General features: G+C 30.4%; 5 protein-coding genes across 5 annotated transcripts, besides 5 other annotated features; 4 read left to right on the top strand and 1 right to left on the bottom strand.

Moving 5' to 3' along the window:
* The first annotated feature begins 1,456 nt into the window (after nt 1-1,456).
* Nucleotides 1,457-3,692: a mobile genetic element.
* TVAGG3_0975010 (MULE transposase domain-containing protein) lies at nt 2,175-2,761 on the top strand (the record flags this gene model as incomplete). Its single annotated transcript, XM_001323891.2, has 1 exon — nt 2,175-2,761. A coding segment is annotated over one exon (587 nt), but the record flags the coding sequence as incomplete, so codon positions are not given.
* Nucleotides 2,919-3,470, top strand: TVAGG3_0975000 (MULE transposase domain-containing protein; the record flags this gene model as incomplete). The annotated part of the gene is made up of 1 exon (XM_001323892.1): nt 2,919-3,470. One exon carries the CDS (start codon nt 2,919-2,921, stop codon nt 3,468-3,470), a length of 552 nt encoding a protein of 183 aa, XP_001323927.1.
* Nucleotides 3,693-3,989: 297 nt separating the features above from the next.
* Nucleotides 3,990-4,639: a mobile genetic element.
* An 827-nt stretch (nt 4,640-5,466) lies between these two features.
* Nucleotides 5,467-5,961: a mobile genetic element.
* Nucleotides 5,962-7,254: 1,293 nt separating this feature from the next.
* Nucleotides 7,255-8,558: a mobile genetic element.
* TVAGG3_0974960 (Mariner transposase) lies at nt 7,351-8,478 on the top strand (the record flags this gene model as incomplete). Its single annotated transcript, XM_051253797.1, has 1 exon — nt 7,351-8,478. The coding sequence occupies one exon, from the start codon at nt 7,351-7,353 to the stop codon at nt 8,476-8,478; it is 1,128 nt and encodes a 375-aa protein (XP_051079371.1).
* Nucleotides 8,559-8,834: 276 nt separating the features above from the next.
* On the top strand, nt 8,835-11,438 carry TVAGG3_0974940 (DNA/RNA polymerases family; the record flags this gene model as incomplete). The annotated part of the gene is made up of 1 exon (XM_051253796.1): nt 8,835-11,438. The coding sequence occupies one exon, from the start codon at nt 8,835-8,837 to the stop codon at nt 11,436-11,438; it is 2,604 nt and encodes an 867-aa protein (XP_051079370.1).
* Nucleotides 11,439-12,338: 900 nt separating this feature from the next.
* Nucleotides 12,339-16,193: part of a mobile genetic element that runs on past the window's edge.
* Nucleotides 13,762-16,074, bottom strand: TVAGG3_0974930 (uncharacterized protein; the record flags this gene model as incomplete). The annotated part of the gene is made up of 1 exon (XM_051253795.1): nt 13,762-16,074. The coding sequence occupies one exon, from the start codon at nt 16,072-16,074 to the stop codon at nt 13,762-13,764; it is 2,313 nt and encodes a 770-aa protein (XP_051079369.1).

The raw sequence follows: 16,193 nt of genomic DNA, 5'->3' as shown, positions 1-16,193 counted from the left end.
AAAACAATGAGTAAGATTAGCCATACTTATCTTCTTTCAATACTACCCATAGGCATTTTCATAAGAAAGACATGGATTTCATTTTTTCTCTTAAGTGTATCGGCATAATTGCCTTTAATCAATTTACATTGGAAAATATGTCCATTCTTTCATAAATTATAGTTTTAAAAGCTTTTTTTTCCAAAATCGAATTCCAAATTTCAAAAATTTCAATATATTTAGATACAATACTTGCTCTATAACAAAAATACAGTAGAAATCAAATTAGCAGAGGTTATTGTCAGTCGAATCAGATTTTTTGAGCATATATTCAAAAATTTTTGACAACCCTCTCAAAATTTGTGTTTGAAATAAAAATTAGATTTCAAAAGTTCCTAATGATGTTTGGAATTACTTTTATAATTCAAACAGTCAGTCCGCTCCTATCACATGTAACAATTGCAAGCCAAATATTACAAATCAAGAGTGCTTTGTCTTACTCTGCTTCTTCTTCGACTTCACAAGCAGCTCAATCAAATACGAAACTAATGACATAAAAGTATTACATTCAAATTGCATATTTCAAAACAATTCAAGCACAGAAAATGGCGCGAATGTATATTTTAGCTGCAGTAGCTCTTTTGTCCAGCATAAAATCTGTTCATTTTCATCACAATCAACTACAGAAGACTATAGAGGAGGGCATCACTCTTTTTCAGATTGTCTCGATTCAGAAAAAATTAACTTTATTCATGAATCTACATTTAGTCAGCTAGGGAATGAAAAAACTCAGATCACTATATGCGTATTCAATGGAAATGCCTCCCTAAGAGCATCAAATATCAGCAAATGCAAAGTGTCTGTTGGCTCAGGATATTTTTTTTCACGGACTTCAAGTACAGTAGTTTCATTATGCACAATTGAAAATACAACTGCAAAACCTAAATGGTCTATTATGGGCCATCAATCATATAGTATAATCCATTATATTACTAATTGCAATATTTTGAATAACGAACAATATGATGACTATGGAGGATTAATTGATAGTTCTGTAGATATGATTATTGAGAACTGTTCTATCTATGGAAATAAAGGTCCGCCTGGTTTAGTATTATTTGCAAATCATGGATGCGATTTCTTGGTTAAAAATTGTAATGTACAGAGCAGCCCAACTATTATTCCAGGAATTACAACCGAGAATATAAAATATGAAGAATCATATATAAATTTATCTGAATTGTCAGCATTGAACTGCGGCAATAGAAAATTTCCAGTTAAAATAGATGAAACATTATTAGATATATACAGTAATCATATCAAATCATTTTTTGCTCATTTGTCTCTTACGAATAAACGTGTATCTTCTTAGAGAGATTTGGTAGTTGTATATTCACTGCTTGCATCAGACATAACTCAAAGCTTTAAATATTAAAGGCGTATAATTAGATATTGCTGAGATAGACTTGGTAATAAAGAGAAAGGGACAAACTATCCAGTGTCACTTTTCAAAGGAATAAAAAAAATAATAAAGATGAAATAATAACATGAAATCTTATATAAATATAATTTTATCTAAATAGATAAATGAATTAAGCAGTTTACAGTTATATATATTTAATGAGAGACAATATCTAGTTCTATGGTAGAAATGACTCTTAGACTCAAATAAGTAACACAGATAGAAAGTACTCAGTATAACAATTATATATGTACACTCAAAGTTAGTCGCTGCTAAAATCTTAACCTTGCATTTCGGGAAAATCTGACAAATGGCTCTTAGACTCAAATAAGTAACACAGATAGAAAGTACTCAGTATAACAATTATATATGTACACTCAAAGTTAGTCGCTGCTAAAATCTTAACCTTGCATTTCGGGAAAATCTGACAAATGGCTCTTAGACTCAAATAAGTAACACAGATAGAAAGTACTCAGTATAACAATTATATATGTACACTCAAAGTTAGTCGCTGCTAAAATCTTAACCTTGCATTTCGGGAAAATCTGACAAATGGCTCTTAGACTTGTTTTGATAATTAATTCTTCAATTATATTATAATTTATAACAAATTTCCTCAAACTATCTGTATGTCATTCAATTCCCGGCCACTACATTCAATGATGGACCATTTCCTTCAAATTTTGAAATACCTTATTCAATTTGTTGTATGGAGCCCGTGATATTCAACACTATGGAGCTCCTCCAGTTTGGTATCCAAGAAGAGATAAAAGCTAGCATGGGCTACTCTCAAAAATGCAGGAAAGAATACTCCACGATCGAATACAAATGTAAGTATCCACAATGTCAAGCTAAATTCAAAGTCCGGATAATAGATCAAGATAAATATGAACTACTAATCCACTCTGACTCTCATGATCATTCTGCACCTCCGAAATCAACAAAAACAATATCCTCATTATTTGTCAGAAATTATCTTAAACATTACTTTGAAAACAATATGAATCATGCTACAGCTCAACTTAAGTGTTTCCAAGACTTAAATATTTCATATACAGACGAAGAGTTACTTTCAATATTTGCACAAGGTCCAGATGCATTACGTAAATTTGCTCAAAGAGCTGAAATTGTTTCCAAACGCTTTAGTTCGGATGAAAAAGTTTCTTTAGCTATCTTTGTCGAATCTGTTCAAGAAAGTTGTCCAGAAGATTTAATTGAATTTATCTCTGAGCCGGGAAAACTAGTTTTTTTATATGCACCTTTCGAAGCGAAGGCCCTTGGTCACCAAATTTCTACGTTTCACATCGATTCAACGTATAAACTTCTAAGGGCTAACATTCCATTATATGCACTCACAGGAAAAACAGAACATACTATTGTTTTTCCTTTTTTGTATTTCTTTATTTCTCCTGACACAAGCGAAAATATTCAATATTGTGTTTGTCGTTATTTTCAATATATTAATAGAGAACCCGAGATGATAAGTATGGACTGCGCCCCACAAATAGCCGAGGCAATTGAGCGAGGTATTCCAAACTGTCATATTCTTTGGTGTGGCGTGCATGTCCTTCGCGCCATATTAAGAAAAGCGGATAAGTTTAAATCACGAGACAATTTTGAAGAATTTTATAATCTAATGAAATTATTAGTATTCGATACTAAAGAAGAATCTCCCGAGGAAGAACAGAACCAAGAAGAAGAAAATCCTAGAGAGGAACCAGCTCAATCTCACTTACTTCAAGCAGAAGAAATTGAAGAAGAGGAACAATATGAAGAAGAATTCATCGAAAATGAATTTCAACCTTCTCAAATCTTTTTACCACGAGAATCTTCTGATGGTCCAAACGATTCTGAATTTATTCCAGAAGAAGAAACGTTTGAAACAAGTGAAGAAGTTCCAGAGCACCTCACTCAAGAAGAAGCTGCAGACCTAGATGCAGTTTATGATCGAATTCTTGAAATTCTTTCCACTGAACCGAAAGCCCAAAAGTACTTCGATAGGCAATGGAGGCATCATTTAGATCGTTGAAATAAGCGCTATCGCAACGGAGGTGACGCGACTAATAACGTCAGTGAGTCACATTTCAAAGTTCTCAAGCATTCTTATTTCCCAGAGAGAAGGAATATTCGATTAGACGATTTTGTTGTTGAATTATACACAACGGTTGTTCCAGCATTATTGATTAAATTTAAAGTTCAATTAATCAATAGTGATAAAGTTGTTCGTATATTACGAAAAGCTAATGACCATAAGGGTTTCGTTTTGCTAAAATTGTCACTTTTATAGCATATTTGTTTTTGGATGTTTTGCGAAACCAAAAAAAAACTATGATATACAATGTGTGTGTAAAGAAAATACTTTATTTACTAGTTAAAAAATCATTTGGTATTAATTTATTTTTTCTGGATAAGATATTATATGGATAATTGGATAGAAAATACAATTATATAATCTTGTACCTGGTTTAATTAAGCTAATTGTCATCAGAAACTTGTAATTTTTATGAATTTCAGATTTTCTTTTCATTACTGCTTTTCTTAATAGGTCGGGAACAGGACAAATTTGCCACATGGCACTTTTTTAAAAAAATTAATGGAGCGGAGCGATACTCTGCTGCAGGAGCCCCAAGGCTCCCAATCATTACGAAAAGGAGCCTCAGGGCTCCTGAGAATCCATCAGCAGAGGCCTTTTCATTTGGCCTCTGCTGATCAAAGATTCGGCGAAGCCATTCTTCGTCTCAGGAGCCCCAAGGCTCCCAATCATTACGAAAGGGAGCCTCAGAGCTCCTGAGAAACCTCTTTGAGAAGGTTTTCTTAAAGAAAACCTTCTCAAAGATGATTGTTAGCATTCACTCAAAATCTACCAAGAGTTTCAAAGTTTCAAATCTATCTGAAATGAAGCTTTGAATCTCTTGTATATCTAATTGTAGAGGTACCTTTTCAAAATGTCTTCTATTGATTAAATTTAATCAGTAAAAGTCATTTTGAAAAGGTACATCTCTATAATTGCTATTGAGCATTCACTCTTGGAACCTTGGAGCTCTTGTGTAGTGCATGAAAACTCCAAGATTCTAGCATAAAACATATATCATAGACATAATTTCTTCAAATATAATTTATGGTTATTTTTTAAAAAATTAGAAAAGCGTAATTTAAGGTTATTGAAAAGGTGACACTTGGCAAATTTGTCCCGCACTCTAATAGGTCAAGTTCTTATTTACGTTATAAAGTATGATATTTACAAATATCAAGTTATCATGTTTTTTGAGAAATTATGAGAAACAGTAGTGTATATGACGGGTTGTGTGACTTTTTTTGAAAACGTAAGAATTCATACGATATTGAACGATTTCGTATCATTATTTTTGACATATGAAGTAAAATGTATGATTCTTACGGTTTTATTCTTACGTTTTAGAATAAATCAAGATTTAAAAGTTTTCAAAAATGTAAGACATTTACACTCAACCCATAAATGATGTAATAAACACATTAAAAATTAACATTAATTTTAAAATAATTTATTTTTTTTATTCTTACATAAATGAACGGAACAAGATTCGTGACTGTGAATCAATTAATGGATAAACTTTCACCAATTCTCACCCAAGTTAAACAAGTAGACGTTTATTTTGATGATTACATAGAAAGTTTATTTTATAAAGGTAAGTTTAATATTAAACCCATTGCTTTTGCCTTTGATGGTAAATTAATCGAAAATTCAAAAATTTGGGAATTAATTCCGAATATTGAATTTATAACAAATATTAAGGATAAGTGGTTTAAACAACAAAACCACTTCACTAAAGTTCTTTGTAGATTAATGATTAAAACTGAGGAAAAAGAATTTAACGAGTTTAAATATCATCCATGTAAAATTTTAGAACTTGGTAACGAAAAACTTCAGAAAAAATTAAACGATAGACTATCAAAAGATAGAATCGAAAGAATAAATAAACTCGCTATTGGTAATGGTAATGATGATGATGAAGATGAATTTGATGAGTTCAACATTGAACTTTAAGAAACTAATGATTATTTGAATTTATGAAATCAATTATTTGATTCATGTCTTACATTTTTGAATAATTTATTTTTAATTCGTATGAAATGAGTGTCACAACTAACAGCGTTAAAAAATTGGGATTCACAAATGAGGAAATAAAGGATATATTAAAGGAGGCGGGTTATGAAGTTGATAAATATTATTTAAGAAATTGTCAAAAATTTGCGGAGTTTTTAAATGAGTTTGATTATGATGGAAAAATGAATAAGATGATGTTATAAATTTCTTATATCCCACATCTAAAAAAGAAAAACCTAAAGAACCTGATGTTTTCCCTGAATATTATGAAGAACGAATTAAAGATGATGAATATGATGAAATTGAAAGACTGTAAAAAATAAGAGATGAAATAGATGAAAAAATTAAGGAATTAAGAGAAGTTGAAAATGAAGTAGAGGGTTTAATGAATATCCCAGCTTCAGAATCAGAAGTTCAGAAATCTCATGAAGAAAGAATAAAAATTATGTCTTAGAATCAACACAAAATTTATTAGATGGTGAAATAGATGAAACACTTTCAGAAGAAGGAACTAAATTTATTCATAAACATAAGTTACAATTTATTGATAATGAAGAATACCCTTGTATATTACTTTCACCACCTTTAGATTCTGAGAAATTCAAAAAAGCTCTTAAAAACGTGACATATGCAACTAATACGATTAAAAAAGAAGATCATGATATTTACACAAATTATTATTTAAATAAATGCACAGGTGTTGATAAAGTTTTTGATTTATTAGATAAAATATCAAAAGAAACCATTGGAACCTATAAAATTTTGTGTGATTGTGGTTTCATTGTTGAAGATACCAATAATGTTTCATATGAAAGAACAGCACCAAAGGAAGACGAAGTTGAAAGGTCTATACCATTCGTTATTAAGAACATAAAAGATATGAAAACTTATAAACATTATATTTATTCATTTATTTCAGAAAAAATGGAAGCAACCCATAAAACATCTTCTCATCATTTTATAGCTATTCATACATTCCTTTTCAAAGTTGTGAAATTAAATAAGACAGGAATTAGATTTAATGTATCAGGGTATGCATTCTTGAGTAAATTAAAATGTATTCGTCACGTCGCAGATGATAAAAATTTATGTATTCTTAATTCATTTTATGGGCTTTAATAAATAAACTTTATTTTTATTTAATTTTTATTCTTACATAAATGAACAAAAACGGAACAGCTAAAATGAATGATAATCAAATTAGAGCAGAAGGGAGAAGGTTATTTAAACGCTTCTATAACATTCCTGATGGTGTTAATCCTAAAACTCGTAGAAGCTATTTAAATGAAGCAATAGATGCATATGAAGGGTTTGACATTTCATCAGAAAGTGAGAGATTAGCGAGAATGTTAAATGTTAATATTGATTTCTATTATTGTGATCCTCAACCAGAAGACGTGGACATAAATAAGGTAGACTTTCCATTAGTGGAATCAATAATGATAGATCCAGAATTTGAAACAGTAAATATTTTATTAACACAGAGTCCATGTGGAAAACTTCACGCTGACAGAATAACAGACGTTGAAGCACTCACCGGCTATAAAGTTTGTCCATATTGTAAAGAAAAAGTTTATTCTATCCGCGATGATCCAGAAAGGAAAAACCAAAGAAGATTTTTAAAGCATTGTGAGAAATGTAAAGAAAATAATGGAAGATTAATTCAAGACGTTCAATTGCAAAAGATACAGCAACCATATGCACCACATATTACGAAACAGAAGATATATAGGGTGTCCAAAGGTGCGTTTAGCACAGCGCTCTATATGAGACTATTAAAGGAGATATATGCTGATTATAAATATATAATAAAAAATATGAATATATGTATATGATGAGTATGTTGTATTTTGGCGCCATGCCGGGATATAAAATGAATTTTGAGACAAGAGGCGGTTTCGCGGGAAATTTTGGCGGGATTTTTTTTATTTTTTTAATGAATCATAAAGAAAACATCCTCGCTCTTGCAAAAAAATGCAAAGACTGTAAAAAAATCTACGAGACATTGGTAAAATGCTTCGGTATGGATGCTCCTAGCTATTCCACTGTAACGTATCATGTTAGGATGTATCACTTCATGAACAAAAAGGCGCCCATCATAAAAATTAACAAAAAATCGCCGGATCAAAGAAAAATCAAAGCAATTCTTCAAGCGCTAGATGAAGACCCAAGAGCATCACTCAGAAGGATAGAGGAGATGACAAAGATACCACGTACAACAGTCAGTTATTATCTGCACAATTATTTGAACTACAAACTAGCGTATACACGTTGGGTTCCGCACAACCTTAATTCAGTTCAAAAAAAATCTAGAGTCCAATCTTCGAAAGAGCTCCTCTCTATATTGGGTGCGTATCAATCCAAGAAGTTTCGCTTTTTAGTAACAGGGGACGAGTCTTGGTTTCAATATGCAACAGAAGCCAAAATCATGTGGATTCCGAAGGATGAAAATCCGCAAACATTCCCGAAGAAAAAAATTGACACACCAATGATGATGTTGTCGGTTTTTTGGGGCGTGAATGGCATCATCGCAATTGATATTCTTCAAAAACCTAATACGATGAATGCTCAGTATCTAATTGACAATGTTCTTACTCAAATTATCAATTCTGATGAGTTTGAGAAATCCAAACAACAAAAACAAAAGTTTGCAATTCATTTTGATAATTCAAGAGTTCACAAAAGTCATAAGGTAATGAATTACTTGGTGGAAAACAATGTCAAAGTTGTTCCAAACCCAATTTATTCACCTGATATTGCACCCTCTGACTTTTATTTATTCGGCACGCTAAAAAAGAGAGCTGAAGGACGCGAATTCGCGAGTCCAGATGATCTTGAAAATTTTGTAAGAGAGCAATTTGAGCAATTTTCTCATGATGATTTAAAGCGTGTCTTTCAAGCCTGGATCGATCGCTGCGAACGCGTGATTGAATCCAATGGTGATTATATTTAAATAAACTTTATATATATGTAACTTGTTTATTTCTATTTGCAGTATTCAGGTTTGTGCTAAACACACCTTTGGACACCCTATATCAGTGGTTATTAGCTCACAATTTGCATGAATATTATCAACCGACAAGATATTATATTACTTTTGACTTTGAAACATTAGAGACTAAAGAAGAATTACAACTTTCTGAGTGTGCAACTTTGAACGCTTACTTAAAACCATTCATGGTATCATCAACGGTTAAATTAAACGATAAAACATATACGAGGAATTTTTGCTTAACTTCAAGTGATTCTTTTATTTCTGATTGGATTGAGTTTTTATTTTCAACCTGTTCATTAGTTGTTGAATCAAATATGAGTCAATACAATGAATTATTGTTGTCCCATACATTAAATGAAAAACAGAAGAAAGCATTTAAAGAACTTCTAAATGAGGAATTCAATAAAGTGAATATCATAGGTTTTAATTCGGGAAAGTTTGATTTAAATTTAATTCTTCGTGATTTAAACACTGCAAAATGGAAAATAAAATCAATGCTGGGTTCATCTTCACAATTTAAGCAAATCATTGTAAAGAAAACAAACGTTCCATATGAATTGAGATTTATTGACATCAGAAATTATATAGCGGGTGGAACATTGGACCAATTCACTCAAGATTTCGGAAACAATAAATCACGTGTTAAATCCTTTTTCCCTTATCAATTCATCACATGGGAGAATTACGAAGAAGAATTATATAAAGTGGAACCATTCACGAAAGATTCATTTTATTCAGCATTAACTCAAGAAACTATATCAGATAGTGATTATCAAATATATCTCAATGATGCTAAAAATTTTAAGAATAGATTAGAATATTTTATTCATTATTGCAATAAAGATGTTGAAATTATGATTGACCCAATTGATAAAATTATTGAAGAAACATTTGTTTATAAAATTGATATGCTTCATAATCTTTCTTTATCATCGAATGCTTCAATGATTCGTTACGCTTTAGCATATAAAGACTTTAATCATAATGAAAAATATCCTGAGGAAGAGATAGAATCAAGTTTTGAATTAACGAAAAAGTATTGGAAATATAAAATTGAATCATATAAGAAACAAGATGAAAAAGCAAAAAGAGATACTAAAAATAATGTTTCAATGGATGATTTTCAATACTATCACGATTTAATCCTTTCATCTAAACGCAAAATGTGTGGTAAAGCGTTTACATATGCAAATAAACCAACATTGGATAGAATCGATAATGAAAAACCACATACCAAAGAAAATTGTCAGTTAATGTGTTGTTATTGCAATGTCGTAAAATCAAATAAAGATGAAGATGTTCAACGTTTAAGAATCAATTTAAGAAATTATGCATTAAAAAATAATTTACCAATGACTTTAGATTCAGTTGAAGCTTATCACATTCTCCGTAATGGAATTACTGGTGGTCTATCAAATGTTCAACATAGAGTAAATCTTAAAGGAATCACGCACATTAATAAACTTTCATATAATCCAGAAACTAAAACTGTATTAAATGAGGACACTTCCAACATTATGACTCATTTCGTTGGTGTTGATTTTAATTCATTATATCCTTCATCATTTTCATCTAATCCTCATGATTTCATTCAATATACTGACCATAAAATGTATATGCCGGGAAGATTGAATGGTGTTATCATTTGTGATACAGCAACAAAGAAAGCAAAAGCATTGGGAATTATTAGAAAGAAAAATACTTTATTCGTGGCTGAAGTAAAGGGTCACATTGATGAAAAATACATTAATGATTACATAAACTTTTTACCGATAATAAGAAACTTGGATATTATCACAGATGAAAAAACAATTGGCAGTTTTATGTATAATTACATGAAATCAAACAATCTACCAGTTGACCAGAAACAGAGAAAATTAACTCAGTTAGCATCAACACACAACCAATATCAACCATTTTCTTCTTATTATCTTTGGTATCTAATAGACAGGTTTAATTTTATCATTGATGATATTCAATCAATTTTAACATTTACTAAAAACACTTGTTTTAATGAATTTGCGAACGAATTTATGAACGAAAGACAAAAGGCTGAATTAGAAGGAAATAAAGGAAAAAGTTTATTTTGCAAGATTTCGCTTAATGGATCATATGGTTACGATGCAATGAATACACAAAATTACGCAAAGACTAAAATAATGAATGCACAGAAGGCACGCATTGCATGTATGTCAAATAAGTTTAAAAACATAAGAGAAATAGGTGAGGATACATATCAAGTGATGCTCAAAGATAGATTTTATAGATGTGAAACATGTTTACAAGAGGCATTCTTCACTTTAGATAACGCAAAATACTGGTATTTGGTTTTCATTTATGATTTTATGTATAAATGCATGGATGTTAATCGTTTTCATTTCATTGAAGGTGATACTGATTCATCTTATTGGGCAATCGCTGGCGACCCAAGTCTTCCTAACACTCAAGCATTTCAAGCAATTGTTACCGATAAACAATTTTATGATAAAAACATTTTCAAATTCGCACCATTTGATTTCTTCTGTTTTGATGAGAAATTTAAACCTAAATTAAAGAATAAAGTTGAAGAAAAAGCACATGAGAAGAAGTTATTTGGTTTAGCAATTGAGAAACAAGGTGATAACATGGTTGCTTTATGTCCTAAGTGTTATACATCATTCAACGGTTCAATTGATGGAAGTGATTTTAAAAAGATTGCACAAAAAATGAAAGGTGTTAGTTTACGACAAAATAAACAATTAACACCTAAAAATTATTTGGATATAATAAATGATAAAGTGATATTTGATGGTCAGAATATTAATTTACAACTTAAAAACAGGTCAATGACTCGCTTAACAATCGGTAAGACTGCATTAACAGGAGCACACACTAAGGCTGTATGTTGTGAAAATGGATGTTGTATGCCATTTATTTAATACAATTTGAAATTTTATTTTTAAAAAAATGCCACAGAAGAGACAAAAGGAACCGTTAATGAGGTGATTCTTGATCAAAGAGGTGGGCACCCTTAAAACACTTATTTTATTTTTATATAAATGGGTGATGTAAATTTAAAAAGAGCAATTGGTGATTTAATATATGATCAAAATTTTCTTAGTTATTATGATTTAAAAGCATATCTCCAAGAATATGATAACACTATAATGAGTGATGATATGGATTATTATTATTCATATTATAAAAATGAAGTTTTGAAATATCATGAAAGAATAATTTCTAAAATTAAAGACAAAATTGAAAATAATAAATATAAAAAGGGAAAAACTAAATCACAACTTAAACAATTGAAAGATTTCAAAAATAAAGTATTAACAGAAGAAGATATTGATGAATTGTATAAATGATATAATCCTGAGCCACAAAAGCCAAAGGAACAAATGCCAAAGGAACAAAACGCTCAGGCCCTTCAGACCATAAATGATGCACAAGCTTTAATTTATGATTCATTAGTTAAACCACATTCAGCCCGACTTTTAAATGAAGATCAACTTTTGGAATTCATCCTTCAACATAAACTCGAAGCGGGAAAGTATATCAAACCTTTATATACAGCATATTTAAAACAAATGAATAAAATACATCCAGAATTAATGAAAAAAGGAATGAAATCCAAAATCAAAGCAGATAAAATTAAACCACTTGCAACACCAAAACCTCCAACAGTAGTACCTCCTCCTTCAGTTAATCCTTCATCATTCACTTTATTATATCCATTTCAAACATTAAAGAAGCAAAAAGATTTTAAAAAGGATTTCAAGATATTAAATAAACCAATTGACCCAAAAATTCAACCGTTAAAGGAAAAATTTAGTCGCCCCTCATTTGCACCATATCCATATTCATACGAAATCGATCATTTAGAATATTCAAAAGGAAACGTTACTTATTTATTTGCCATTAACATTAACACTAGATATTTATATTGCATTCCAGTGAAAGGGAAAACAGAACAGGAAACAAGGAGAGCTATTCAATACTTACTAGATCATGAAAGAGTAGATAATATAAGGGGTGATGGTGATAAAGGATTTCAGGCAGCTATGGCTCATTATTTTCCACAAATTAATTTTTACTTTTCATCCTCTTCATATACGTTTCATAATAAAATAGTTGATGCGGTAATGAGAACTCTTAGAGATGCGTTAGGGGTTAACGGTCAGATATACTGGGATGGAAATCATGACTCCATCATACAGCAGTTAGTATATTATTACAATAATACATGGCATAGAACTATAAACATGAAACCGGTGGAAATGAAAAATGATATTTCAAAAGAATGGGAATATATTAGAAAGCAAATGGAAAGGTTAAATGATGTTAAACGTGAACAAATTAATTCAGGGCTCATGAATTTTAAACAAGGGGATAAAGTTTTGATTCATCTCGATTATGGAAAAAGATAAATCAATGACAAAAAGAAGACGAAGATTTGACACAATAGCTGAATTTGTTAGATATATTAACGGTAATGCATTAGTAGAGGTTAACAATAAATTAATAGAAATTCCGATTTATTTTATTACTCCATTATATTTAAATAATATTTAATTATTTTATTTCGTAAGAAATGGGTGACAACGAAGCAGCCAAGAGTCCTGACGATGAATATAAAAAGAAACTAAACAAAATTAAATCAAAAATATGCTATTATAAAAAGAAACCGCAATGTGGTGAGGTTGAAAACGACAAAGAAATAATCGAAAAATTAGAAACTTATCGTTCAATCTTTAAACTGAGTGAAGCAAAAATAAAAGAATTTAATAGAATAAATAAATTGGTTGGAAGAGATGAATTTAATAAAGATGAATTTTTAAACTTAATCCAAATTTAATTTTTTCAGTGCTACCATGTTACCGGGTGCTACCAGGTAATTTTGACATTTTGACAACAGTTCAGGAGGAAGGTAAAAATGAATTATTTTTGAAGAACTGAAGGTGCTACCATGTTACCGGGTGCTACCAGGTAATTTAATTTCTTTTAAAAATGGTGACAACATGACATTTTGACAACAGTTCAGGAGGAAGGTAAAAATGAATTATTTTTGAAGAACTGAAGGTGCTACCAGGTAATTTTGACATTTTGACAACAGTTCAGGAGGAAGGTAAAAATGAATTATTTTTGAAGAACTGAAGGTGCTACCAGGTAATTTAATTTCTTTTAAAAATGGTGACAACATGACATTTTGACAACATGAAGAGATTAATGAGGAAGGTAAAAATGAATTCAAATCATACTTTATACTGCCTCATTTACAGGTATTTCATCATCAGTAAATGAATCCTCATTATCGTTTGGTTCAACCTGTTTATATAATCCTTTCATTTCTTCTTTCAAAACATAACACCATGTTTGTTTACCATCTATTCTTCTATGTTTCCTATCACATTTATCCTTAATACTCATTTGAAAATTCTTGTCTTTCATGTCTGATGGTTTGCAGAATAAAGCATTTTCACACATCATACCTGCACACAATTCATCATAATGTGTATTTATCCATGCATCTAAAGGATTTGCTGATAATTCAATTAAATCTTGTTTGGCTTCAGTCATTGGTATGATTCGTACATTAAATGATGAAAGGTCGTAATTGATAAAATACGTCAGCAAATTATCATAAAATTCCTTTGTGCATGAATCCATCAAATTCTTGAAGTAATCAAATTGACCCTTAAATTTACCATTAACTCTTAAAACTACATATCTTCTGTCTCCAACTTCAATTTTGACAGGGTAAACGTTGTTAGTTACGAAAATGAAGTTTGCAACGTTTTGAGCGGTTCTTCTGGGTTGATTCTTTTCATTAATTCTAATCTCATTATCCGTTATAATTGATTTCAAAGCGTTGAAGTTTGCGAGTCTATCTTCACCAACATTCTTGAGTTCATTAAGTACAAGAAACATTTTATTCTCAACTACTGAGTTGAAATTACCCGTTAGCTCACTTATTTCAGTAATGTTTTTGCATGAATAACCAGCGAGAAGTTCAGAAATAATGTCAGTGAATCTGTTTTTACCTGTTCCCTGAAGTCCTTTCAAAATAATTGCTGTTTCATTCTTGATTCCAGGATGTTGAATCATTGATGCAATCCAGCCGAGAAGGTATTTATACACTTCATCGTTATTATCACAAATGGCTTCTTTAATGAAATTCATAAACATCTCAATTTTTGAGTAATCAGGCTTTTCGAGAATGTTGTATTTATAACCTTGAAACGTTGAGAAAACATCGGGGGAATCAGATTTAAAGCAAACACCCTTAACAGTTAATGAAGACAATTGATTTAGTAGTACATCCCATGCTGTTATTGTTTTACCTTCTTCATTAAATAATTTAATCATTTTAAGTGACTCTTTCATGTTTGATTGAAGAACGAATGATATTTGATTCATTTTGTCGTGGATATTATAGTCCTTTTGAATGAAATATTTATTTCCACAATCTACAAAACGGATTACACGTGATAAATCCTCAATTACTTCAGAACTGTTTTTATACTGATGATTTTCAGCCTTGCGTCTAATATCTGTTATCAAAAACGAGTCATCAAGTTTTATATCAAATGTTATTTTTGGCTTACGTAATAAAGGTAAAACATATTCATCATAATATTCCTTTTGATATAGTTTTAGAATCTTCACCAAAACAAATGGAGAAGTCATTAAATGTGCATATCTATCACGTGCTTTTTCAAAATTACTTTTTGCATTTTCTGTTAAACTGCAGAAGTTATAAACGTTATCGTATGCTTCATTAATTAAATGATTAGGTAATGAATTAATTGCTTGAAACAGTGTGAATAATGTAACTTCTTTTTCTAAATTCATGTTTCCGCCGTCATTATGTACTTCAAAATCACAGATACCATCAACTATGCTTTGAGCTAGTTTATCGTCAATGTTTACATCTTTGTTTTCATTCATGATAGTCTTTATTTCTTCGTTCTTTTGTTCAACTCTTACCTTAATATTCAAATCATTTAATATATCATTCACTGTTCTAGATAATGTTGAATCATAACTTCCACGAATGAATGAGTATGTATTGATTGGTTCTGTTGCATTCTTGCGAACTCTTGAATCAGCCATAACCACTAAAGAACGCTTTGAATCATCCATTGAAGTCATTATATCAATATCATAATCATTGCAGGAATAACATTTAATCATTCTGTTCGAGGTTGAATAGAAGAAATTAGTGTTGCAATAAATGTGAAGACCTCCAGAAGCGGTTTTAACGATAACATCTTTATCCGAAAGTTTTGATAAAATATCTTTTCTAACTGTTTCTTTAAGTTCATCATCGTATGATTTATTGATATCAACATCTATAATTGTTAAATTTGATATTTTATTTACTAATAAAGCCATACCGGTTTTCCTTCCTCTTCCTCCATCATGTTTGAGGTAGTTATGTAAATCAATCATGTTTTCACCAATTCTTTCGTTGAGGGTTTTAGTTTCTGCCGTAACTAATTCCTCAACTAATGAATCAATAACTTTTTCATCAGAAACGATATAGTTGCTGTTGTTGTTTGTTGCCGTCATTTATATAGGAATAAAAAAATAAAAATAATTTTAAAACTAACTTTATTTTTGGACTGCATCATATTTCCATGACTGTTGTCAAAATGTCATGTTGTCACCATTTTTAAAAGAAATTAAAT

This window comes from Trichomonas vaginalis, chromosome I (assembly GCF_026262505.1).
Source record: "Trichomonas vaginalis G3 chromosome I, whole genome shotgun sequence".
NCBI lineage: Eukaryota > Parabasalia > Trichomonadida > Trichomonadidae > Trichomonas > Trichomonas vaginalis.
The sequence above is the reverse complement of the archived record's forward strand: the minus strand, read 5'-3'. Positions and strand labels throughout refer to the sequence as shown.